This window comes from Chaetomium tenue, assembly GCF_020726465.1.
Source record: "Chaetomium tenue strain MPI-SDFR-AT-0079 chromosome Unknown F5144scaffold_2, whole genome shotgun sequence".
Lineage (NCBI taxonomy): Eukaryota > Fungi > Ascomycota > Sordariomycetes > Sordariales > Chaetomiaceae > Chaetomium > Chaetomium tenue.
The window spans coordinates 1,225,449-1,246,566 of NW_027117330.1; the positions used below are offsets into that span (position 1 = coordinate 1,225,449).

At 56.9% G+C, this 21,118-nt stretch overlaps 10 protein-coding genes across 10 annotated transcripts; 7 read left to right on the forward strand and 3 right to left on the reverse strand.

Annotated features, from left to right (window-relative positions):
* The first annotated feature begins 409 nt into the window (after positions 1-409).
* Positions 410-957, forward strand: F5144DRAFT_97980 (uncharacterized protein). Its single transcript, XM_066793611.1, has 2 exons — positions 410-637; positions 700-957. Exons 1-2 carry the CDS (start codon positions 530-532, stop codon positions 865-867), a joined length of 276 nt encoding a protein of 91 aa, XP_066646065.1. The 5' UTR covers positions 410-529; the 3' UTR covers positions 868-957.
* A 90-nt stretch (positions 958-1,047) lies between these two features.
* F5144DRAFT_526106 (homoserine dehydrogenase-domain-containing protein) lies at positions 1,048-2,292 on the reverse strand (the record flags this gene model as incomplete). Its single annotated transcript, XM_066786823.1, has 2 exons — positions 2,167-2,292; positions 1,048-2,114 (listed from the first exon to the last, which is right to left on the reverse strand). The coding sequence occupies exons 1-2, from the start codon at positions 2,207-2,209 to the stop codon at positions 1,048-1,050; spliced, it is 1,110 nt and encodes a 369-aa protein (XP_066646066.1). The 5' UTR covers positions 2,210-2,292.
* A 251-nt stretch (positions 2,293-2,543) lies between these two features.
* Positions 2,544-3,472, forward strand: F5144DRAFT_483254 (uncharacterized protein; the record flags this gene model as incomplete). Its single annotated transcript, XM_066785381.1, has 2 exons — positions 2,544-2,695; positions 2,755-3,472. 2 exons carry the CDS (start codon positions 2,544-2,546, stop codon positions 3,470-3,472), a joined length of 870 nt encoding a protein of 289 aa, XP_066646067.1.
* A 341-nt stretch (positions 3,473-3,813) lies between these two features.
* F5144DRAFT_589969 (HEC/Ndc80p family-domain-containing protein) lies at positions 3,814-5,896 on the reverse strand (the record flags this gene model as incomplete). Its single annotated transcript, XM_066790109.1, has 2 exons — positions 3,814-4,015; positions 4,098-5,896. The coding sequence occupies 2 exons, from the start codon at positions 5,894-5,896 to the stop codon at positions 3,814-3,816; spliced, it is 2,001 nt and encodes a 666-aa protein (XP_066646068.1).
* Positions 5,897-6,585: 689 nt separating this feature from the next.
* F5144DRAFT_560683 (peroxisomal membrane anchor protein conserved region-domain-containing protein) lies at positions 6,586-8,360 on the forward strand. Its single transcript, XM_066788216.1, has 3 exons — positions 6,586-6,748; positions 6,821-7,143; positions 7,197-8,360. The coding sequence occupies exons 1-3, from the start codon at positions 6,709-6,711 to the stop codon at positions 7,887-7,889; spliced, it is 1,056 nt and encodes a 351-aa protein (XP_066646069.1). The 5' UTR covers positions 6,586-6,708; the 3' UTR covers positions 7,890-8,360.
* A 559-nt stretch (positions 8,361-8,919) lies between these two features.
* Positions 8,920-10,383, forward strand: F5144DRAFT_589971 (alpha/beta hydrolase fold-domain-containing protein; the record flags this gene model as incomplete). Its single annotated transcript, XM_066790110.1, has 2 exons — positions 8,920-9,626; positions 9,693-10,383. The coding sequence occupies 2 exons, from the start codon at positions 8,920-8,922 to the stop codon at positions 10,381-10,383; spliced, it is 1,398 nt and encodes a 465-aa protein (XP_066646070.1).
* A 278-nt stretch (positions 10,384-10,661) lies between these two features.
* Positions 10,662-12,441, forward strand: F5144DRAFT_560685 (uncharacterized protein). Its single transcript, XM_066788217.1, has one exon. It carries the CDS (start codon positions 10,819-10,821, stop codon positions 12,331-12,333), a length of 1,515 nt encoding a protein of 504 aa, XP_066646071.1. The 5' UTR covers positions 10,662-10,818; the 3' UTR covers positions 12,334-12,441.
* On the reverse strand, positions 12,404-14,737 carry F5144DRAFT_98067 (prion-inhibition and propagation-domain-containing protein). The gene is made up of 2 exons (XM_066793613.1): positions 14,467-14,737; positions 12,404-14,413 (listed from the first exon to the last, which is right to left on the reverse strand). The coding sequence occupies exons 1-2, from the start codon at positions 14,525-14,527 to the stop codon at positions 12,474-12,476; spliced, it is 2,001 nt and encodes a 666-aa protein (XP_066646072.1). The 5' UTR covers positions 14,528-14,737; the 3' UTR covers positions 12,404-12,473.
* Positions 14,738-15,094: 357 nt separating this feature from the next.
* On the forward strand, positions 15,095-17,395 carry F5144DRAFT_560703 (patatin-like phospholipase-domain-containing protein). The gene has a single exon (XM_066788218.1). The coding sequence runs from the start codon at positions 15,531-15,533 to the stop codon at positions 17,082-17,084; it is 1,554 nt and encodes a 517-aa protein (XP_066646073.1). The 5' UTR covers positions 15,095-15,530; the 3' UTR covers positions 17,085-17,395.
* A 1,866-nt stretch (positions 17,396-19,261) lies between these two features.
* F5144DRAFT_98057 (Sodium/calcium exchanger protein-domain-containing protein) lies at positions 19,262-21,064 on the forward strand. Its single transcript, XM_066793612.1, has 4 exons — positions 19,262-19,727; positions 19,794-20,756; positions 20,810-20,895; positions 20,957-21,064. Exons 1-4 carry the CDS (start codon positions 19,391-19,393, stop codon positions 21,026-21,028), a joined length of 1,458 nt encoding a protein of 485 aa, XP_066646074.1. The 5' UTR covers positions 19,262-19,390; the 3' UTR covers positions 21,029-21,064.
* Positions 21,065-21,118: the final 54 nt, after the last annotated feature.

A 21,118-nucleotide genomic window follows, 5' to 3' on the forward strand; every position in this document is an offset into this window, starting at 1 on the left:
GACCCGCAGGTGGGGCCAGGAGGAGCATCCGTCATCCCTGCTGACCATGCGCCTAGTGCCAAGGGGCAGGTGCGGGAATGATTCGACGAGCTCCCGTGGTCGGGTTAGCGAGCACCGCGACAACAGCTTCCCGGAGAGGCCTCGCTCCATCCCTTGGTTCTGCCGGGCAGCTTATCGCAGACAATCTCCTCCTCTGACCCGCGCCTCCAAAGCTTCCATCTTTCTGGTCCAAACATCCCCCTAAATTAATTCGCCCTTGATGGAAACCCATCATTCCCTCGGAGAACATGCAACGTCATTCTGGACCAACAGTCAGCTAAGCTATCGAGCTTGATCCTCAACTTCGACTGCGCCCCTCGGCCACGGGGCTACATTCGCTGCGTGCACCGGCCTCGTCGCTTAGACTGCCACATGATCAGCATCTTCGCGACGGCTTGCTATTCAACGACGCTGGACGCTTCGTTAGCAGGTCCCCAGAACTCCACACCGTCTCGCTTCTCTTCCATTTCGTCAAAACACGACGCCCAAGATGACCGCCCACGCTTCAGCACCCACCAGCTGGTATGTCTGGCTCAACGAATTGAGCATCATCCCGCAGGAATACCGGTACATCATTAGCACCATATCCAGCCTTTTTGTGAGTCGAATCGCTCCCGTTATCATTCTCGCCATCACCGTGGCTGACTGAGTCCTGGTCAGATCATACTCGCCCTTACACCGATTATACCGATCGTTGCACTGGTGATCTACGACTTGATCCTTTGGTTTTGGAGGCTCGCAGTCGCCAACTGGCGGGCCAGAGCTGGCCCTCGTATTGAAATCGTCCCTCCCGAACCTCCGATGCCACCGATAGACAGCGCTGGCTAAGCCGGTCCGTTAGATGATCAACCAAGGCCGGCAATGGGCCTTAGCAGGCCTTGGGGATAATGTAGCACTACCGCAGACTGACATGATATGACACTGAATGGGGGCACGTTCGAATGGTGGGGGATTCTTGGGACCTAGGTAGTATATCTTGGCTATGCGGCTAGGGAAGGGCTGACCTGGCTAAGCAATCTGGGAAAGCACCTTCAGCAGGTCGCTCGTCACACCCATCGCCGTCACATCGCCACCGGCGCCAGCGCCCTGGATGATTAGCGGGTTGCTTCCATACCGCTTAGTGTAGAAGCTAATGATGTTATCGCTGCCCTTCAGCGCCGCAATGGGGTGTGACAGATCGAACTTCTCGAGCCCGACCTTGACCTGCTTCGTGGCCACGTCGATGCTACCAACAAAACGCACCACCTTACCCTCCTTCTCTGCCGCCGCCTTGGTCTCCTCCATCTGGGCATCAAACGCCGGCAACTTCTCGAGGAACTCGTCCCCGCTGGCCACGGACTCGAGTTCCTTGGGGATGAGGCTCTGCACGGGGAAGGCAGCCGGAGACTCCACCGGCAGGCCCGCCAACCGCGCGAGAATGGTCAGCTTACGCGCGACATCCAGTCCGTTCAGGTCATCGCGCGGGTCAGGCTCCGTGTAGCCCAGCTCCTTTGCCTTCTTCACCTCGGCCGACCACTTCCCGCCGGAGCCCGAGGTCGGGGCGAACGAGTTGAAGAGGAAGGACATGGTGCCGCTGAAGACGCCCTCGACCTTGGTCACCTCGTCGCCCGTGTCCACCAGGTCCTTGAGCGTCGAGATGACGGGCAGGCCCGCGCCCACCGACGACTCGTGGTACACCTTGGCGCCGGACTGCTCGGCGGCGCTGAAGATGTCTTGCCACAGCTTGTAGGAGCCTGAGAAAGCCTTCTTGCTGGGCGTCACGATGCTGATGCCGTTGCTGAGGAAGAGTGGGTACGCGTCGGCGACATCCTGCGAGCTGGTGTTGTCGACGAGGACCGTCTTGGACCCAGAGGTGCCGAGGAAGTCGACGAGCTTCGGTAGGGCGAGCGGAGTTTGCTGGGAAGAGGCGAGGGTGGCCGTGACGGTGTTGAGGGGGATGGCCACGTGGTCGGTGCTGTAGATGGCCTTCTTGCTCGTGCAGATGTAGGTCAAGACAACCTTGGGGCTCGGACGGCGGGCGGTCAGCTGCTCGAGCTGGGACAGGAAGCACTTCCCTACCCCACCAGCGCCTGGAGCTGTTGTTAGCCGAGGGAGGTTAACTGGTTGTTGGGATGGAGGAGTGCCTACCAATGATGGCAATGTTGATCTGCCGGGCGGAAGCTGCAGCCATTGTATACTAGAGACTTCGGACGAAGAATGGAAGTATTTCAATCCAATTTTGATGAGTGACAGAACAATCGCGGGGTATTTGTTCAGCAGCTCAAAATATTGCCATGACGCCGATAGCGGGGCAGCCACCCCTGAGAACAGGGGTCATTGTGCCCCACGCTGCAAGCCAAAATTTGGTGGAGACTGAAGATGCGTGGGATGTTGCGTTTCTTCATGTGTAAACTCTTCACGCCTCACTCTCTCGGTATCTCAATCACACACCGATCAACACCACACACGAATTCTAAACTCATTACTATCCAATCTCATACTGAACATCTTGGAGATTTAGCACAATGGGCGGCGACAAGATTAAGAAAGACAAGCGGCAAAAGCGCGAGGATTACCGGGCGGCGATGAGGAAGGATGACATCTCGGAACTGCCTAGGAAGAAGTTCTACCGCCAAAGAGCTCATGCCAACCCCTTCTCCGACCACCAATTGATCTAGTGAGCATGAATTTCATATTCGTGGGGGACGTGGGCATCCGAGACTAATGAGAATACAGCCCCCCACACCCGGACCAGATGGACTGGTCATCCCTCTACCCACACTATATCGTCGACGACCCAACATCACCACCACCACCAGCCCCCGAGCAGACCCCCTCCGAACCCGACCTCACCCCACTCCGTTCCAAACCACTCTCCAAAGAGGTCTCAGTCGCCGACATCGGGTGCGGCTTCGGCGGGCTTCTGATCGCGCTGGCGCCGACGATGCCGGAGTCCCTGATCCTGGGGCTGGAGATCCGGGTGTCGGTGACGCACTTTGTCGAGGACCGGATCAAGGCGCTGCGCGCGCAGAACCAGGAGGCCGGGCTGTACCGCAACGTGGGCGTGCTGCGCGCCAACACCATGAAGTTCCTGCCCAACTTCTTCCGCAAGGCCCAGCTGGAGAAGGTGTTTATCTGTTTTCCGGACCCGCACTTCAAGATCCGCAAGCACAAGCAGCGGATCGTGTCGACGACGCTGAATTCCGAGTATGCGTATGTGGTTAAGCCCGGGGGGGTGGTGTATACTATTACGGATGTGCTGGATCTGCATGAGTGGATGGTCCAGCACTTTGATGCGCACCCGTCGTTTGAGCGCGTGTCGGAGGAGGAGCAGGAGGCGGATCCGTGCGTTGCTATTATGCGGACGGAGACCGAGGAGGGGAAGAAGGTGGAGCGGCATAAGGGGCAGAAGCATGTGGCGCTGTTTAGGAGGTTGGAGGATCCGGCTTGGTGAGAGATTGTTTGGTGGGAGCAAAGATGGGTCGAGCGTGATGATGGATGATACCAAATATGTTGGGGCTTCCGGAGAGGCAGATGTCTCTTTCCTCTGCCATGTTCCCGACTATGTAATTCGTGACAACCATTCCCAACCACGCATGACAACGAAATCTACAGGAGCCTCAATTCTTAACATTGTCAAGACACTAACCCGCCATCCAACCCCCCCCTACGCCCGCCGATATCCCGACCCCAAGACCGATCCAGTCATGCAAATAAAACAAGTTACCCTCCCCGCCAGAAATGGCATCCAAACCAAACCAGTCAGTATAATAAAAAAAACGACAAACGAGACGTTTACATATCAATGTCCTGGGTATCATCTCTCATCTCGTCGCTACCGAGCTCCTTCAACAACTCGTCGGCCACAAACGTCTCGTACTCCTCCAAGCCCTTCTGGACGTGCATCTTGAACTTGATGACGTCGTTGAGCATGCGCATCGTCTCGGTGTGTAGCTCCTCGCGCAGCGCATTCGCCCGGAGGGTAAGTTGTTCGTACCTGGAAGGGGCGCTAGGTCAGCCATACAATTTCGGGAAAAAAAGGAGGAAGGAAGGAATAAAAAGAAATTCCGGCCACGTACTCAATATTAGTATTCATCTCGCGCTGCTCCATCAGCTGCACCGACTCTGACAGCTGAGCGCGCATCTTGGCAAGCTCCTTCTCCATCTTCTCGATCTGGGCGTCGGAGGCGAGCTTCTGGGCGGTGGTGACCTCCTTGGTCTTCTCGTACTCCTCCTCGGCAGCGCGCACGCGGTGCTCGAGGGCCTCGACCTCGTTGCGCTTGTCCTCGATGGCCTCCTTGGCGCGGTCCAGCAGGTCGTGGTCCTCCATCATGGCGTCGAGCGCCGCCTTGCGCCGCTCCGACACCTCCTTGCGGAGCCCCAGGAAGCTGTTCTTAACCTGCCCCCGGAGGTCCAAGTTGAGCACGTGCGCCGGTTGGTAGCCCGTGACCGGGTCCGCGAGGAGCCGATCGCTGTCGCCGGGGCCGTACGAGCCCTGCAGCTGGGACGAGGTGAAGTTGGGGCCTTCGTTGACCGTGACTTGCAGCTCGTAGTCCCTGCCCTTGGCGTTGACGGCCGTGGAGGGCATCAGGCCGATCTGGTACGCGACCGTGTTGTAGCGGTCCACCATGCGCTCCAGCTCGTCCAGCCTTTGGCTGGCCTCCATTTCCCGCTCTGCTACCTTGCGCTTCACGTCCTCTAACCGCTGCCCCGCTGACTCGATGCTCCTTTGTAGACGCTCCCGTTCGGCAGTCATGCGGTCGATATCCTGCATGCTGATTCCTTGGTCGTCTACGGCGTCCTTCAGGTGTCGCCGTTCATCCTCGGCCTCTTTCAGCTCGCCCTGTAGTTTGTCGAGCTCTTCCTGCAGCACTTGGATGCGGCCCTCGTATTTTTCCGACCGCTGCATCGCCAAGGTGTTGTACTCCTCGAACTTGGCCTTGTCCTCTTCCATGATCTTAAAATGGTTGTCGAGCACGGCCGGGTCCGGTGTGGATTTCTCAAGCTCCTCAATCTCCTTGCGCAGTCTGTTGTGCTCCCCCTCGAGCATCTCCATCTCCTGGATGTACTTTGCGTTGGACCTCTCAAACGCCCGCGCCATTCCCTGTACGTGTGGCACCAGGGCCTTCTCAACGTCCTCGTCACCAGCCTCGTCATCCATATTGAGCCAATCCTGGTACGCGTTTGTCAAAAAGTCAAAGATGATGTTATCACCCGCAACGTCAACCCCCGCCTCAATGCAGGCCTCGTCATATTGGTGAACCGAATACCGCTCTAGCATCTGGGCCAGCTGCATCATCCAGTGCAGCAGCCCCAAGAATGTGCTCCAGTTTTGACCTCCCACCGCAGCAATCTGGCTCTTGGTGATGCTCCTCTCGTAAGGGTACCGAAGCTGTTTGAGGAGCGGTGGTACCTCCTGGTCAATATTTTTCTGAAAGCGATAGCTTGGGTCGATGCGGTGATATAGCCATTGGAACATATAGTTGAAGTCCTTTTGTGTCGGCGACTTGATAAAGTTGTCCGACAGTTTGTGACTCATTTCCATCTCAAAGTTGTGTTGGGCGAGATACTCCAACAACTCCTGTCCAAGCCGATTCTGATATGACCTGTCCTTTAGCGGGCGGGGGTCTCGTGGTACGCCGGCGGCTTGGGGCGCTTGCTGGAAGAAGCTTTGGTGTCCACTCATGGGGCCGGCAGTCGTCGAGGGGCGAGCTCGGTAAACGCTACTACGGCGATCGTTATCGGTGGACGGGCCGGGGGTGTGATACGGCTTGAGCGACGCTGCGGTGCCGGGATTGTAGCCCGCGACGGAGGCGCGCTTTACGGATGACAGACCAATATCAGCAATGTTCGGCCCCGTAGAGGAGCGCTGGAACATGGGCTGGTTCGGGCGCGCGGCGAGTGAGTGGCGTGACCCGGACATGGAGCGGCCATGGCTGGCGCTGCCGATGGTGCTTGTTCGCTTCATTGCGGAAGGGGGTTGTGGGATGCCCGAATTGAAGTTGAGCCCTCCTAAGGTCTACACAGACAGTCAGCGCCATGCTGGAGCACTTGCGATCGAGCCAAGTCATGATTATCGTACCTCCCTTGGTCTTCGGACACTCCAAAGATTATTGTCTTGCGACATGGTACCTATCTGAGCCAGGAGCTGCTCTGAGCCCGTTGACAGATTCGAAAAAGACGCCAGAGCTAGGTTCTCGATACTAGCCCAATGTGAATGGTTAGGTGCCGGCGATTGATTTGTCTAGGCTGGGATTGCAAGCAAAGATTGGTTGGTGGTGGGATGTTTTGCGTAACGGAAAGATGGGTGAAATTACGACGTTTACGGTCTGTTGCCCAGGTAAACAAAGTTGACAAGGCGGCGGGGCTTTCACTGGATCGCGCGTCAATGACCCACACAGGTTGATGAATCCCAAAAGCGGGTCTGAGACTCTGAGCCTGGGGAAGTCCACGCGACACGTGATGCAGCACTTCCAGATCCGGGGATCCACTGCTGCCGCGCTTGGCAGCCGCTTGGTGGAGCGCACGGACTGCCGGCGCTGAACCTCGGCTTGTGATGCGCCATTGCATTTGCTGGCCATCGCCTTTGATCATCCAGCGCGCTGCGCTTTTCAGCTCCAACAACCCGATCATCATCAAATACCTGGGGATACTTGTTAAACGAAGGCCGCCTCACCAACGCTATTCGACATGGCCATCCGTGAGGATCTGGTCGCTTCGGCGGTCAAGTGTGAGTTCCGTCCGGTGTTTGCTCGATGGGAACTAGAGTTCCAAAACAAAGCGGCTGACACTTCCTCGACAGTCCTACAGGACCCTAGCGTTGCTTCCTCTCCGGTCGAGAAGAAAGTCGCCTTTCTTCAAGCCAAGAACCTCACTCAGGAAGAAGTGAGTGCAGCACTCGCGCGAGCAGCTGCTCCTGCTCCGGCGCAAGGGTACGCGCCTCAATCGGCATCATCGGCCGTTGCACAACCGCCGCAATACTATGGGCAATATCCACCGCAGTACCCACCTTACGGCTGGCAACAACCCCCTCCGCAGCCTGTTCCGCGCCGGGACTGGAGGGATTGGTTCATTATGGCGACGGTGGTGAGCGGCGTGTCATACGGGCTCTATAGTTTAGGAAAGGTAAGAGAGGTCTATTCGGGGATGTCGATCGCGGTATGCTGACAGATTCCTAGCGCTATGTTTACCCCTTGGTTTCGCCACCTACTCCGGAACGGCTGGAGCAAGACAAGAAGTCGATCGATGAACAGTTTGAGAAAACGTTTGCTCTCGTCGATCAATTGGCCAAGGACACCGAGACCCTCAAGACGGCGGAGAAGGAGCGCACGGAGAGGCTAGATACGGCGCTTGTGGAACTTGAAACGACTATCAGCCAGCTCAAGTCGGCGAATAAGAGACGCGACGACGAAGCGCAGCGGGTGCGGGACGACGTGCAGAACCTCCGTGACTCGATCCCGCGCGGACTTGACAACCAGAAGGACTTGACCGACACGAGGCTGCGTGAGGTCAACGCCGAGCTGAAGAGCCTCAAGACCCTCATTACGCAACGGCTGAACCCGACGGCGACGTCGGCCAGCGTCAGCAACTACCTGCGCCCGGCAGTCAGCGGCGGCGCGACGCCGAGCAGCCCGGCCACCACCCCTACACCGATGGAAAAGGCAGAGGCTGCGATCCTCTCTGCCTCTCAAGACTCCTCCGCCAGCGCCCCCCGCCCCTCGCCGTTCAGCAGCGGGATGCAAGCCAAGGCATCGATCCCGGCGTGGCAGATGATGGCGGCTAAGAGCGCTGAGTCTCCCAGCACACCTCCCGTCAACGGCACCGACGCGGGGAGCAGCAGTGGGGCGCAGGAAGCTTCGGGAAGCGCATAAGTGGGTGGTAGCTAATGGGGAGGAGGGCGGGAGGGGTTGAGTGTTGGAATGCATCGCAATATTGGCGCATGCTAAATGTTGTACATTACGCTGTAACGGCCATTGAAAGACGGTCATTGAAAGACGGTAATTTGGGATTCATCATATATTGATCATGGGACGGCTTGAATAAGGTTACCTACCCGCTTCTTACTCGGGACTCCAAAAGCTTCCCCAGGAGTGATTGCGAACGCCAAACACTTGGCATTGCTCTTCATTGATGCGGGTTTGATGAGAGGAGGTTAATGCAGTGCAAGCGAAGCCAGCTCAGCATGATAAGAGTGAGTTATTCCTAACTTGGCAATGCTTGCGTTCCTTCAGCTCTCCTCCAGAATGTCCAAGCATATGTATGTACATCACGGCGGTTTGTTTCCGGCCTGGCAATTCGGAGTCAGTCCTTTGAAGGGAAGGCTTGCGAATGCTCCCGATTCGTTGATTCGCGGATTTGCAGGTTGTTAGTGGACACCGACAGCAACGCCTGCGGAATTCGGGGTTAAACGAGGGGCCCCGTGCCGAGGCTCCTTCCCCGTTCTCATCGGCCCGGGGTCTCAACATGGACCTGTCCTTCCCTTCGTCTGATCTCCCCCACGTTTTACTGATCGCTTCGAGAAGCTCGCCATAGACGAGCCGATCGGTTGCATTGGGCCCCATATATCGGATTCTGTCCGTAAGTGGGCCATTCTAGAGATGGAACCCTTTTCTTCGCCAGGGGTTTGCTCTTCCAATGGCGCATCAGGTATTCCAGGTTCCATTAAAGTTGATAAGAGCCGCCTTCTTCTTGTCTTTCGTACCAATTTCCACAGGTTTTTAAATACAAGTCTCGCCCCTTTCCGGCCCTTCCATCTTCTTTTTGCTTGCCGCTTCTCGCCTCGAAATTGTGATACAACATCATCCTTTTCTCAGCTCCTCTATCCCTTCTTCAGACATGACCGCTCAAAAACCTGATCCCGGGCCTGAAGCCGCCGAGAAGTCCGCGGACAACAACCACAAGATGATGCTCGCTCTGATCCCAAAAATACCTCTGATGATGAGGGTTGCCCTCCTTCATATACTGTCCCTTTCAAAGCAGTCGAAGTACCTAGACTTGCGAACCGAGATCACCATCGCCGTGCTGCGCTCCTTTACGAACCCCTCTGTGCCCCGGAGCATCTCGGCCACGCAGAAGATGGCTGCTATAGTTCCCAAGCTGAAGGGCAAGATCTGGGTCAGTAATTACACCTGCCCGGCGCCTCCGCCAGAGGAAAGAGGTCTGCAAGACGCCATCGCAAAGGCGATCGACGAGATGCGAAATCCCAAGGTCCCACCGCCCTCCTACGAGATGCCAGACCCGGCACCCGTCGAGGCCGAGTGGACGGGTTACCGCGCAAATGCGACCTCCGACTCGCGGTTACCGGATGTCTCGGAAAGCGAACTCTACGCCGAGATGATGAAGGAGGTCAAGAGCCCCGTAACAGTGCTCTACTTTCACGGTGGAGCGTACTACTTGCTGGACCCGGCAACCCACCGCCCAACCACCAAGAACCTCGCAAAGCTAACCGGCGGGAGGATATACTCGGTCCGGTACCGCCTCGCACCTCAGCACCCCTTCCCCGCAGCGTTGATGGATGCGCTGATGTCATATCTCGCACTCCTCTACCCCCCAGAAGGCGCTTTCCACGAGCCCGTCAAACCAGAACACATCGTCTTTGCCGGCGACAGGTACGCCCCCCACCCCTTATAACCCTCCTTAACCACCACCGTTTACTAACACCCAACCCCTTCCAGCGCCGGAGGCAACCTCGCCCTCGCCCTCCTCCAACTACTCCTCCACCTCAACCGTACCACCCACCCCCTCCCCCTCCCCGCCGGCGCCGCCGTCAACTCCCCCTGGCTCGACCTCACGCACTCCTCCCCCTCCAACACCGCCAACGCCCCCTTCGACTACCTCCCGACCCTCGCCCAACAACTCGCCGCCGAATCCAAACGCCCCGCCTGCGCCGCCTGGCCAGCCTCCCCGCCCCGCCGCCACCTGTACGCGCCCGACTCCCTGCTCGCCCACCCACTGGTCAGCCCCGTGCTGGCGGCGTCGTGGGCCGGCGCGCCGCCCGTGTGGATGTGTGTTGGTTGGGAGATGCTGGCGGATGAGGGGCGGTTTGTGGCGCATAAGATGTGGCGGCAGGGGGTGAGGGTGGTGGTGGAGGAGTTTGAGGCGATGCCGCATTGTTTTGCGTTGGTGTTTCCGTATTTGGGGGAGGCGAGGCGGTGTTTGGAGGGGTGGGCGGGTTTTGTGAGGGGGTTGGTGGAAGGGGGTGGAAATGCGGAGAGCCGGTGGGTGACGGTCAAGGCGAAATCGCTGGTGGAGGTAGAGGGGGAGATGGAGGGGTTGTGGAGGGAGGGGGAGGAGGTGGTGGAGGAGAGGGTTTGGAGGAAGCTTAGGGAGAGGGGAGTGGCGGAGGAGGGGGTTGCGAAGTTGTGATACCCGGTGTGGTGTTTGTGTTTGTGGTGAAGAGGGGGGTGTATAATCCGGATAATGTTGGGGGGAGTAGTGGTCATGGTGCAGTTAGAGTGTGTAGACAGAGAAGACTAAGGTGTGACCTCCATAGTTAATACCGTGTGTTGCTCTAATAACATAACAACAGTAATCCGTATTTTATCCTGCCCCTGACACAAACAAATGCTAAAGCGAGTGAGTGGGTGAGCAAGCACTCAAGCATGCATATAAGCCAACGCCAAGTGAGTGAATGGACCCACACCAAAAATCCTAACCCTCAACCTCGCAACCTCCGTTCATCCCAACTCTTACGAACGGGTCCCCCTTATCACTCAAACAACGAGATGTAAACAAATCTCATCCCATTTTCTTTTTTGTTAAAAAAACCTTTCCATAAACACAACCCCCCACACACCCAAAATGGAGCGCCACAAAGCCGCCGTCTCCAAGATCGCCTCCACGGTCCGCTCGCTCTTCGCCGCCCGCGAGCCGTACCGCATCTTCCACGGCAGCACCAACTCCACGCGGCCGCGGCCCTCCTCCCGCACCGTCGACATCTCCGCACTACACAACGTGCTCGCCGTCGACACGGCCCGCCGCGTCGCCCTCGTCGAGCCCAACGTGCCCATGGACAAGCTCGTCGAGGCCACCCTGCCGCACGGCCTGGTCCCGCCCGTGGTGATGGAGTTCCCTGGCATTACCGCGGGGGGCGGGTTTGCGGGTACCGCCGGGGAGAGTAGCTCGTTCAGGCATGGGTACTTTGATGAGACGGTGAATCGGGTGGAGATGGTGATGGCGGATGGGGAGGTCCTGGAGGTGACGCCTGGGGGGGAGAGGGCGGATTTGTTTCGGGGGGCCGCGGGCGCGGTGGGGACGCTGGGGATGACGACGTTGTTGGAGGTGCGGTTGATGGAGGCGAGGAAGTTTGTGAAGACGCGGTATCGGCGGACGACCAGCGTGGCGGAGGCGGTGGAGGCGGTTAGGGAGGAGGTGAGGAAGGGGGAGAATGATTATGTGGATGGGATTTTGTTCTCCAAGGATCATGGTGTGGTGGTGACGGGGCAGTTGACCGATGAGATGCCTGCTGCCGGGGAGAAGGTGCAGACGTTTAGCGGGCCGTGGGATCCGTGGTTTTATCTCCATGCCAAGGAGAAGACGGCGCCCGCGAAGGGTGAGGCGGGCGCGGCGCCGGTGGATTATGTGCCGCTGGCCGAGTACCTGTTCCGGTATGATCGGGGTGGATTTTGGGTCGGGGCCGCGGCGTTCCAGTACTTCAAGTTCGTGCCGTTCACCAGGTTCTTCCGCTGGTTCCTGGATGATTTCCTACACACGCGCATGATGTACCGCGCGCTGCACGGCTCTGGCGAGAGCGCCCGGTTCGTGGTGCAGGATATCGCCATGCCGTTTGAGACGACAGAACGGTTCGTCGACTACACCTCGTCCGAGCTCGACATCTGGCCGCTGTGGCTCTGCCCGCTTAAGAAGCGTGGCCCACCAACCTTCCACCCGTTCACGACTCTTCCCGAGGGTGTCGAGAAGAAAGAGGAGGATATGATGCTCAACGTCGGTGTCTGGGGCTGGGGCCCGTCGGACTCGGCCGAGTTCGTCAAGAAGAACCGCGAGCTTGAGAACAAGGTGCGTGAACTGGGCGGTATGAAGTGGCTGTACGCGCACACGTACTACCCGCAGGATGAATTCTGGTCCATGTACGGTGGCCGCGGGTGGTACGATGCGCTCCGGGAGAAGTATAACGCCAAGACGCTCCCGACGGTGTGGGACAAGGTCCATGTTGATCCCGACGTCGCCGGTAAGAAGAAGCGGCACTGGTTGAAGAAGCAGCCGCCACTGGGTGGTTTCTACGGCATCTACAAGAGCATACAGAGCAAAGACTACATGAAGCATCGCCGTGCGCTGTGGAAATGGAAGGGTGAGTGATACCCTAGAATTGTTTGGATGTTGTCGGCTGGATAGAACAAGTAGACTGTAACGTTTCTGTAGATTAGAGATAGACGGCGACATCAATTGTAGGATACTAGACAGTTCATGTGTGCAAGTCTTTAAGCTACCAGGCTCTCTCAAATCTGAAGAGTCTGTAACTCCTCAACTACATGCTCCGTGAATGCCTCCTGCAGTATTATGCCCACCTCCGAATCATTAGATTGTTCCGCCTGCTCTTCCACGCCGAATCCCTTCTCGCCGTGCGCCCAGAGGCACCGTTCAACCACCTTCCAGTACCTGTCCCCCGCAAGATGGCGCAGCTCCTTCAGCGGGTTCGGCCGACCGGCAGCCTCAAACGGTGCTCCAGACTTGACCCCCAACAACCAGTCCCTCACAGACTTGGACTCACCCAGCAGTATGTGGGGCACCTTGACGCCGTCCTTAATTTCCACCTTTTTGTTCCCCAGACACATCACCTTGTACAGCTTCTCCCAGTGGGCAATCTCCAGCAGAACCAACCCCAGGCTGTACAAATCATACGTCTTTTTGGAGTTCCTCTCTGTTGGCCGCTGCCGCTGAATCCCGGGCCAGCGGTACAAGTCCCAAACGACATCCACGTCCCTGGCCGTCGTCTCGGTCCCATCCGGGCGCGAGAACTCAAACCCGGATAAGGTAAGCCTTTCAGGATCATAGTTTAGGCCGACCTGATCACCACCATCACCCTCGCCGTTGAAATGGAACACAACATTATCACTGAAAATGCCCTTGTGCAACCAATTAACAGCATGCAAGTTCAAAACCGTCGAGCACAACTTCGACGCCATCGACATGCGTTGCGACAAGCTAGGCTTAAAGCGCTGGTCACCCAGAACATCATGCAGCGAGACGACGCGCGTGTCGTAGTCGCTGCCCTCGGGCATCTTGAACAGCCAGCCGTAGCGGTCCGCCCCGGAGGACTCGCGGTCGTCGAAGTAGCCAACGCATTCGGGCGCGTGCAGGGAGGCCGGCTTGGGCAGGTGCAGCATCTCGGCCAGGGCTACCGTGCGTAGGGCGGCTTCTTTGTCTTTGAGCGAGTTGGGCGGGATGTCGCCGAGGGCTCGCCACTCGATCCACACGGGCACGTCGCCCTCGCCGGTTACGAGGATGCCCCGCGGTCGGGGGAGGAACTCGGGGTTGGCGGTTTCGTGCTCGTTCCACTCGAAGTCTTCGGTGAGGTCGGAGTCGGTGAACTTGGGGACTTTGATGCCGAGGTTGGATAGGCTCAGTTCAACGTCGAAGGTGTTGTCGCGTTTGAGTTGAGCGAGGATTGTCTCCGAAGTGCGGCTGAGCTTCTTGAGTTGAATGAGGTCTTGGAGAGTCCTGTCGTTCAGATGGGCCTCCTTCTCTTTGCGGGTGCCGGCTGACGTAGATATCAGGTTGGTCACCGCGTCGAACATGTCTTTGAGATCCTCGACGCTGTTCCTGGTCAGGATCATCTCCCTGTAAGTCTTGGCCGTGATGCCGTCAATTTGCTTCTCGCGATAATTTCTCATGAGCTCGTGAAGCCGTTCTGTCAGGGTATGGAGGTCCTTCAACAAGGCGTCGAAGGCTTCCTTGTCGATCGCCAACCACCGGACTCGAACCGGATGGGTGATGATGTCCTTGGTGTTGTGGCCAGCCTTTTCAAAAAAGTTTCGGATGTGGTTGGTCCCGCGCGCATGCCGGCGGTCGTTCTTCTTCGACTCATATGACATAGCGAGGCTCGAGACTTCTTTTAGGACGTCCATGTCAGTAGGCTGCACTTCCTCCCGCTTCTCGTCCCCTTTATCGCCGTCCTTGGCGGCCCTCGGCAGTTCGTTGCCATAGCGAGCGTTGAGCTCTCTGAATTCTGAGAGTAACCACTGAATCCGGGCGACAATCGCAACGAGCTCGATCCCGTCAGATCCCAGAGTAGTGCCCAAATTAGAACCCTCGGGAACATCAACTAGGCCAGCCGCTTTCCCCCAGGCCAACACCCTGTTGTATTCGATGATGAGCTGCAGCCTGTATTGTTCATACTCTCTCGGCATCTCAACCAGAGCCGTGACGAACTTGAAGACTAACAAATAGTTAGCATCCTTGTTTGGGTGAATAGAGGAAAGTTCGACTTACTGCGGACAGCACTATCAAAAACATCCCATGTGAGGGAGAGAACCCCGCCCGCGACCTCCATCTTGCATTACCCACCCGGTTTTCCCGCTGACAAGCACGATCAATTGTGACAAAAACTAGTGCAACAGAGCAGCTGAATGAAACGGGATGGAATATGCTAAACAGGAAACGAGGAAAGGAGTAGAATTAGACGAAACGAACGAAATATTGGTAGAGAGAGAACCCCAGCGAAATTCGAGGATCATGAACCCAACGCGCCTACCTGTGACCAAGTCTGGAAATAGGGCTCACTCGACACTCAGGAGTCAATTAAGAGAGCGGAGTGTACAAGCGGGCCACATCAACACCAAAAGTTCCAGGTTGAGTTAAAATCAGCCAGTGGCTTTGTTAGTGAGGCTCTGGGGTGGTTTGATACGGGAAAACTGAATGAACTCCAGTGAGTCACGGCCGCTGTAAGCCTAATAGAAGCGGGGGGTTGGCCATGAGGAGGGCGGCTTCGAAGCTGCAGACCACCCGACATTCAGATTCGCTTGAATGGAAATGGATCTTCACGTCTGCATCCCGCGATTGGGAGAAGTATGTAGTTTATATTGATACACAGTATATAGGCCGAGACGAAATTAAAAATACAGGAATAAACAGTCCCAGTGGTAAGTTTCGTTAGCTACACCTTGGGTGGCGTTCAAAACCTTTTCGTTGCATCGCGTTCCTTCCCACGCATGGAATTCTCATCTTCCGATGAGCTGAGCTGTTCGATCGACCAGATGATTCCAGGGCCCAGGCCGTGGCGACCACGTGCTAAAAGCCACTGATAATTAACTAGCGAGAGAGCGAGAGTGGCTGGAGCGAGGCGGATTTTCGCGGCAAGTCCGCCCGCCGAGGCCGATAGGCTCAGCAGGCACAAGCAGCACCCAACGTCATTTTATAGGTAGCAAGGCTGTCACGCCTGCTGACCATTTCCAGTTTCTTCAAAGGCCATTTTCTCTCACCGAGAGCCACTCGAATTCCCACTCGCTATTGGGATCGTACGGCTCTTGAGTTTACGCAATCGACGACGACCCAACATGGCGGACGTCGCAAATCCTCTTGAAGAAACCGCCACTCAAATCCCAGGACCGGTCTCCGCTCTGCGATCATCCAAGCCGCCGAAGCCGAAGCGGGTGCCGACTCGCGTCTCGATAGTCGCTCCGAAAGGCTCCACTGGCTCCGATGTCACAAGCCCGCGCTCCGGTTCTTCGGGCGGCTTGAACGTGTCGACGACGACATGGAAGAGATTGATTCTGACAATCGACGGCGGTGGAATCAGGGGATACTCATCACTCATCGTCTTGCGAGCATTAATGCAAGAGATTGAGCGCATCGAACAAACTCTTGAGCCCCGCGCCTCAGCAAGCACCCAGACCGACCGGATACCGCGCGAACAGATTCCCGACGATGTGTTCAGAGAAGGGCAGTATCTACCTTGCCATTATTTCGACTATATTGCCGGCACGAGCGTCGGAGGTTTAATAGCTATCATGCTTGGCATGTTTGGAAAAACCGTCGACGACTGCATCAACGAATTTCACCGACAGAACAAATCCATACCGTTAGCCGACGACGCATCGGTGGTGTCGTCTATCGACTTTCCGCTTCTTTACAGGCGGAGCACCTGGCCGACAAAGCGCACCAGTTCCTTCTTCGATACCTTCGCCAAGTTCACCGTGACTGCGACCGGCCGCACCTTGCCAGGCGCACTCGCAAGTCCTTCTGTCTCCCGGGCCTCCTCCCAAGCGTCCGCCGCATCGAGCGAGTTCCGAACCGATACGTACCAATGTCAGACTCTCGCCTGGTGCACCGAGGTCGAAGCCCGCCGCTCGCGGCGCCCCTACGCTTTCTGCACCTACGCCGAGGAGGAGAACGATCCTGAGCGGCTCATCTCGATTCCCGAGGTTGCCAAGGCCATCACCACACCTTCCCGCTACTCGTTCAAACCCTTCAAGCTAGGCTCCGGCCAGTTTGTCGACGGCAGCAAGCAGATCCGGGACCCGACCCTAGAAGTCCTCAAGGAGATCACCTCCCTCCTCGACGAGGCGGAGCCGGCCATCGACCTGCTCCTCAGCCTGGGCACAGACGAACACCAGGCGTGGTTCTACGAAAAGCTGCGCTCCTTCACGTCGCAGCACCCCGCCACCACGTCCGCCAAGGACCAATGGGCCATCGGGGAGGAAGAGGGCCGCTCCTACAACCACTACCACCGGTTTGAAGTCCCCGGGATACGATTGGGCTGGCGCAAGAAGTTCTTCCTCCGCGAGATCGAGGAGGCCTCTGAGAAGTGGGTCGCGAGCCCCGAGCAGAAGACGCGCATCACGCAGTACGCGCAGATGCTGGTGGAGCGGCGGCGCGCGAGGGCGGCGACCGCGAGGTGGGAGACGTTCGCGCTGGGGGTGCGCTACGCTTGTTTTCATGAGGGGTGTGTTATGAAAAAGAAGGCGGAGGAGGAGAATCAGTTGTTCACAGGCAGGGGTGACTTCTTCGACCATCTTGATAGAAGACACGATCTGATGAAGATGGCGGCGAAGGGGGCCGTGGATGTAGAGGGGGAGTTGGACAAGGGGAGACGTTTTGGGTGTTCTTGAGCTTTGCGGGGAGGGGGTGCATGACAAACAGACAGGCTTGTCTGTTGGTTGCTTTTACGTTGCTTTACGTTACCTATTTCCGTTGAGGTACTTGTGTGTTTTCCTGTGGTTTTGTTTGGAGGGGAGGCAGGCATCGATAGCGAGCATGGCGTTTTTGGGGCAGCAACTAAACGGATCATGCTTCGCAGGCAGCTCATACGGAAGGGAAATGGGGGAATGGTTTGGCGTTGGGTTGGTTTTGAAAGCCTAAGAGTCTGCCTCGTCAAGTCTGTGCAGAATAATATACCACTTGTGTGATCATGACTCGGCGTTGTCACCTCAGAACTCAAACTGCAGTCGCTCATCGGCTGCAACCCCACACCACCACCTCGACCGTTGTCTTTCTCTCACTCGTCACTTCATCCTTCTCCAAATCCCCGCTCGGCATCCTCCCGACATCTCGGACAGCAGCCCCACAAAAACCCACAATGCCGCGCCGCGCCAGTGTCTCTGGCAAAAGTCTTGTGTGTTTCAGTCTTGGCAGCAACCTGGGAGGCCTCCTGTGCCCGCCCCCCACCTTTTTTTCTGTCAACGTCCAGGGTCTTTGGTGGAATGGGAATCCGCGATGATGCGAGCGGTTCGCCATTCACAAGAGCCAAATGATGCACGATGCCATGCTGAGCTGCAGGGCACCGGAAGGCGCACAGGAATATTGGCGGCCCAATGGATGTGTACCTACCTGAGCTTATGCAGGGAACGAGCGTTGGGGTAGGTATGTTCCAGGCAGGTTGTGCTGGGCGCACGTTGTCAGCTGTACCCACGGAGAACGTGCAGCCGGTAAGCTAACGGTTCAGTCGTGTGCCAGGGGCATTGGTACTGTCAAGCTGAAAGGCGAGTGTTTAGGGGCGACGGGGAGTGGCTATGAAAGATTGATGGTCCGTGATGGCGTCTGATGGTGTCTGTTTTCATCCATGTGTTCCCCGTTTATTCTTCCGGATCATCAAAAAAAGACATGGAACATGACGCATGTTGTCCCACTTCGGAAATCTGGAAACATGGGCCCCACAGTTTAGACCAGAAAGCCAAGTTGTGATCTGGAGATGGTCTCCACTTTTCAGCTCCGGAGTGTCGGTTTGTTACGTCTTTGACATTTCAGTTGGGATAACTAACGGGCTCTTCTTGCGGGCTGCCTCTGTCTGTTTGTCTGGTGTGTTGGATCCTTCACTGTTTCAAAACAGGGCCAACGCCAGCAATTGCTTTGCCCGCTGACAGACTTACGGCACGGACGGCTGTGTATTTTATCTTTGCGGGCCGAACATCGCCGGAAAACACAAAAAAGTGCCTTAGAAAGATTGATTGCCCGAATCGAACACGGGGAGACGGACTCTGTAAACAACCGGCTTGCCTCATCAAACTGCACTCCGCCAGAGACCACTGCCACGCTTGGCATCTGCATTGGACGCCTCTCCCCTCTCTACTTTGGAATACTCTCATCGGAACGAAGGGAAGAAGGGACTGTGGTGACGCGGTGAGTGTGATCTCCAATACTGACTTGCTGACTCGGGCTCCTGTTTGGGAAAGTCCGGGCTGCTGCGCCCAGGTAGAGTGTCGTCCTCTCACCGCTGTCTGCCTGTCGGCACCCGAAGGCAAGGGGATCGTAACTCTCGGCGGCGGCGGAGTGAAGTTGTGGTTTTATGGAAGTGTACCTGTCTGTGTATTAGCGAGGCAACTGACAGATGGAGTTTACATTACAGTGAAATACACCAACGACAGGGATTCATTACAAGGGGCGGACCAGTGGCAGCACCCGATCTGGTTACCCACTCAACCAACCTGGAAAGCCCTTTCTTCTCTCCGTTGTTTCCTTCTCGGCTTGCCAATCCAGCCAGTCCCGGCACAAACCAGACGTTCGCCCCATTCCCCACGACTCGGCTTTCCGGTGTGCCCAAGACGGGACGAAAACGATATTTCGCTCCATCCTTTCTTTGCCCAGTGCGACTTGGCTTGAAGCGGTATCGCTGTCCGAAATGTGTAAGTAGCGACCGCTCTTCCTCCTCCACTCTTTCCATCCTATCCCCTCTTGCCCTCTACTGTGTAGGTAGCTCGCACCTGTCGGTCAGGTACATACCCTCATTACCCCCCCTCCCCCCAGGCAAGTCGCGCATCGTCATCCCATCTTTCTCCAAGTCCCTCACGAGCAATTGGCTCGGATTCATTGGAAACTTGCGCCCTTGCCACTTGTTTCGAGATGAGCGGCCCTGGTCATCCAGCCAACACAACAACCCATTGCACCCTCGCTCCTCCCCATTGCGCCTGAATAGGTAGCCATGGACAACGGCCCAGAGAGCAATCATTTAACTAGTCCCACAGTCAATCTCAAATCGCGCGACCAGCTCCGGCGCATTGAAACCGGCAAGCTCAACAATTCATCCAACGGAACCAACGGCAACGGCACCTTGAACGGCCACTCCCACGACGACATGGACAACGAGACACGACCCCTCCTAGGGCACCACCCGGTCGCCTCCGCTCTGCACGCCGAGCCCGGCTTCTGGCGCCATCTCCTCTTCAACACCCAGAGCAGTCCTGGTACCAACAGCCCGAATCCCTTTGTCCGGTGGCCGGCACTGGTGTGGAACGTGACTAAAGTCACACTGTTCAGCTGTACGTACCTTACTTAAATCACTTTCGGCAAGCTCGGGGGAGACATCATGCTAACTTGTCGCGTAGCGTGGATCAATCTCCTTCTCGTCTTCGTACCATTGGGCATCATCGCCGGCGAGCAGGAATGGAGCGCCCCCTGGGTTTTCTCCCTCAACTTTTTCGCCATTATCCCCCTCGCTGCCGTTCTCTCGTTTGCGACGGAGGAAATTGCGGGCCGATTGGGCGAGACGCTTGGGGGGTTGGTGAATGCGACCTTCGGAAACGCCGTGGAACTCATCGTCAGCATTGTGGCGCTGCGCGCTGGAGAAATTGAGGTCGTGCAGTCGTCCATGATCGGATCCATCCTGTCCAATCTTCTTCTCGTCCTCGGCATGTGCTTCCTCCTCGGCGGCGTCTACAACATGCGTGGCGCCGACGGCCACGGCACCGAACAGAGCTTCTCCACGGCCACTGCCCAGACGACCTGCTCGCTCATGACCCTCGCCTCGGCTTCCATGATCCTCCCGGCTGCCCTGTACGGCGTCCTCAACAACGCTGACGAAGAGAACAAGAAGGCCAGCATCCTGGTCCTCTCACGCGGAACCTCGATCGTCCTGCTGCTCCTCTATGTCCTGTACCTCTACTTCGCCCTGCGCACACACAAGAAGCTTTTCGAGCCCGAGGCCCAGACCGGCCAGGGCAATAGCGAGGAGGAGCATGAGCCGTTGTTGGGGCCCTGGGCGGCTGGGCTTGTTCTGGTGGTTGTAACGTTGATCATCTCGGTGTGCGCCGACTATATGGTGGACAGCATCGACGCGCTGGTGGCAACGGGCAATATCAGCAAGACGTTTATCGGCCTAATCCTGATCCCCATCGTTGGCAACGCGGCCGAGCACGTTACCGCCTGCGTGGTGGCCGTTAAGGACAAGATGGACCTGGCCATGGGCGTGGCTATTGGATCGAGCATCCAGATTGCGCTTCTGGTGACGCCCGCGCTGGTTATGCTAGGCTGGGCAATTGGCCAGGACATGACGCTCCACTTTGAGACATGTAAGCAGTTTTGGCCCCCAAATAACGCCCACTTGGTTGCTAATCCGGCCCAGTCGAAACCATCGCCTTCGCGCTCTCAGTGCTGGTCGTCACCTACACCGTCCAAGACGGCAAATCTAACTACCTCGAGGGCGCTATGGTATGTCATGTCTTACGACACTTCACCCTTCCCACGCACTAAGTAGTTAACAACCGCACAGCTTCTCGGCCTCTACATGATTATCGCGCTCGCCTTCTGGGCCAGCCCAGCGGATGCCCTCGGCAAGGCCTAATCTCATGCATTCAACTTTTCATACGTCACAATACTTATTACTACGATCCCTCGCCGGGAATTTTCTTTATTTTACATCGATTTACGTCGA

Coding starts and splice junctions, on each gene's coding strand:
- F5144DRAFT_97980 (XM_066793611.1), top strand. CDS start 530: ATGACCGCCCACGCTTCAGCACCCACCAGCTGGTATGTCTGGCTCAAC. Junction 638..699: donor GCACCATATCCAGCCTTTTT/GTGAGTCGAATC, acceptor AGTCCTGGTCAG/ATCATACTCGCCCTTACACC.
- F5144DRAFT_560683 (XM_066788216.1), top strand. CDS start 6,709: ATGGCCATCCGTGAGGATCTGGTCGCTTCGGCGGTCAAGT. Junction 6,749..6,820: donor GGTCGCTTCGGCGGTCAAGT/GTGAGTTCCGTC, acceptor CTTCCTCGACAG/TCCTACAGGACCCTAGCGTT. Junction 7,144..7,196: donor GGCTCTATAGTTTAGGAAAG/GTAAGAGAGGTC, acceptor ACAGATTCCTAG/CGCTATGTTTACCCCTTGGT.
- F5144DRAFT_560685 (XM_066788217.1), top strand. CDS start 10,819: ATGGAGCGCCACAAAGCCGCCGTCTCCAAGATCGCCTCCACGGTCCGC.
- F5144DRAFT_98067 (XM_066793613.1), bottom strand. CDS start 14,527: ATGGAGGTCGCGGGCGGGGTTCTCTCCCTCACATGGGATGTTTTTGAT. Junction 14,414..14,466: donor TTTTGATAGTGCTGTCCGCA/GTAAGTCGAACT, acceptor ACTATTTGTTAG/TCTTCAAGTTCGTCACGGCT.
- F5144DRAFT_560703 (XM_066788218.1), top strand. CDS start 15,531: ATGGCGGACGTCGCAAATCCTCTTGAAGAAACCGCCACTCAAATCCCA.
- F5144DRAFT_98057 (XM_066793612.1), top strand. CDS start 19,391: ATGGACAACGGCCCAGAGAGCAATCATTTAACTAGTCCCACAGTCAAT. Junction 20,757..20,809: donor GACGCTCCACTTTGAGACAT/GTAAGCAGTTTT, acceptor AATCCGGCCCAG/TCGAAACCATCGCCTTCGCG. Junction 20,896..20,956: donor ACTACCTCGAGGGCGCTATG/GTATGTCATGTC, acceptor ACAACCGCACAG/CTTCTCGGCCTCTACATGAT.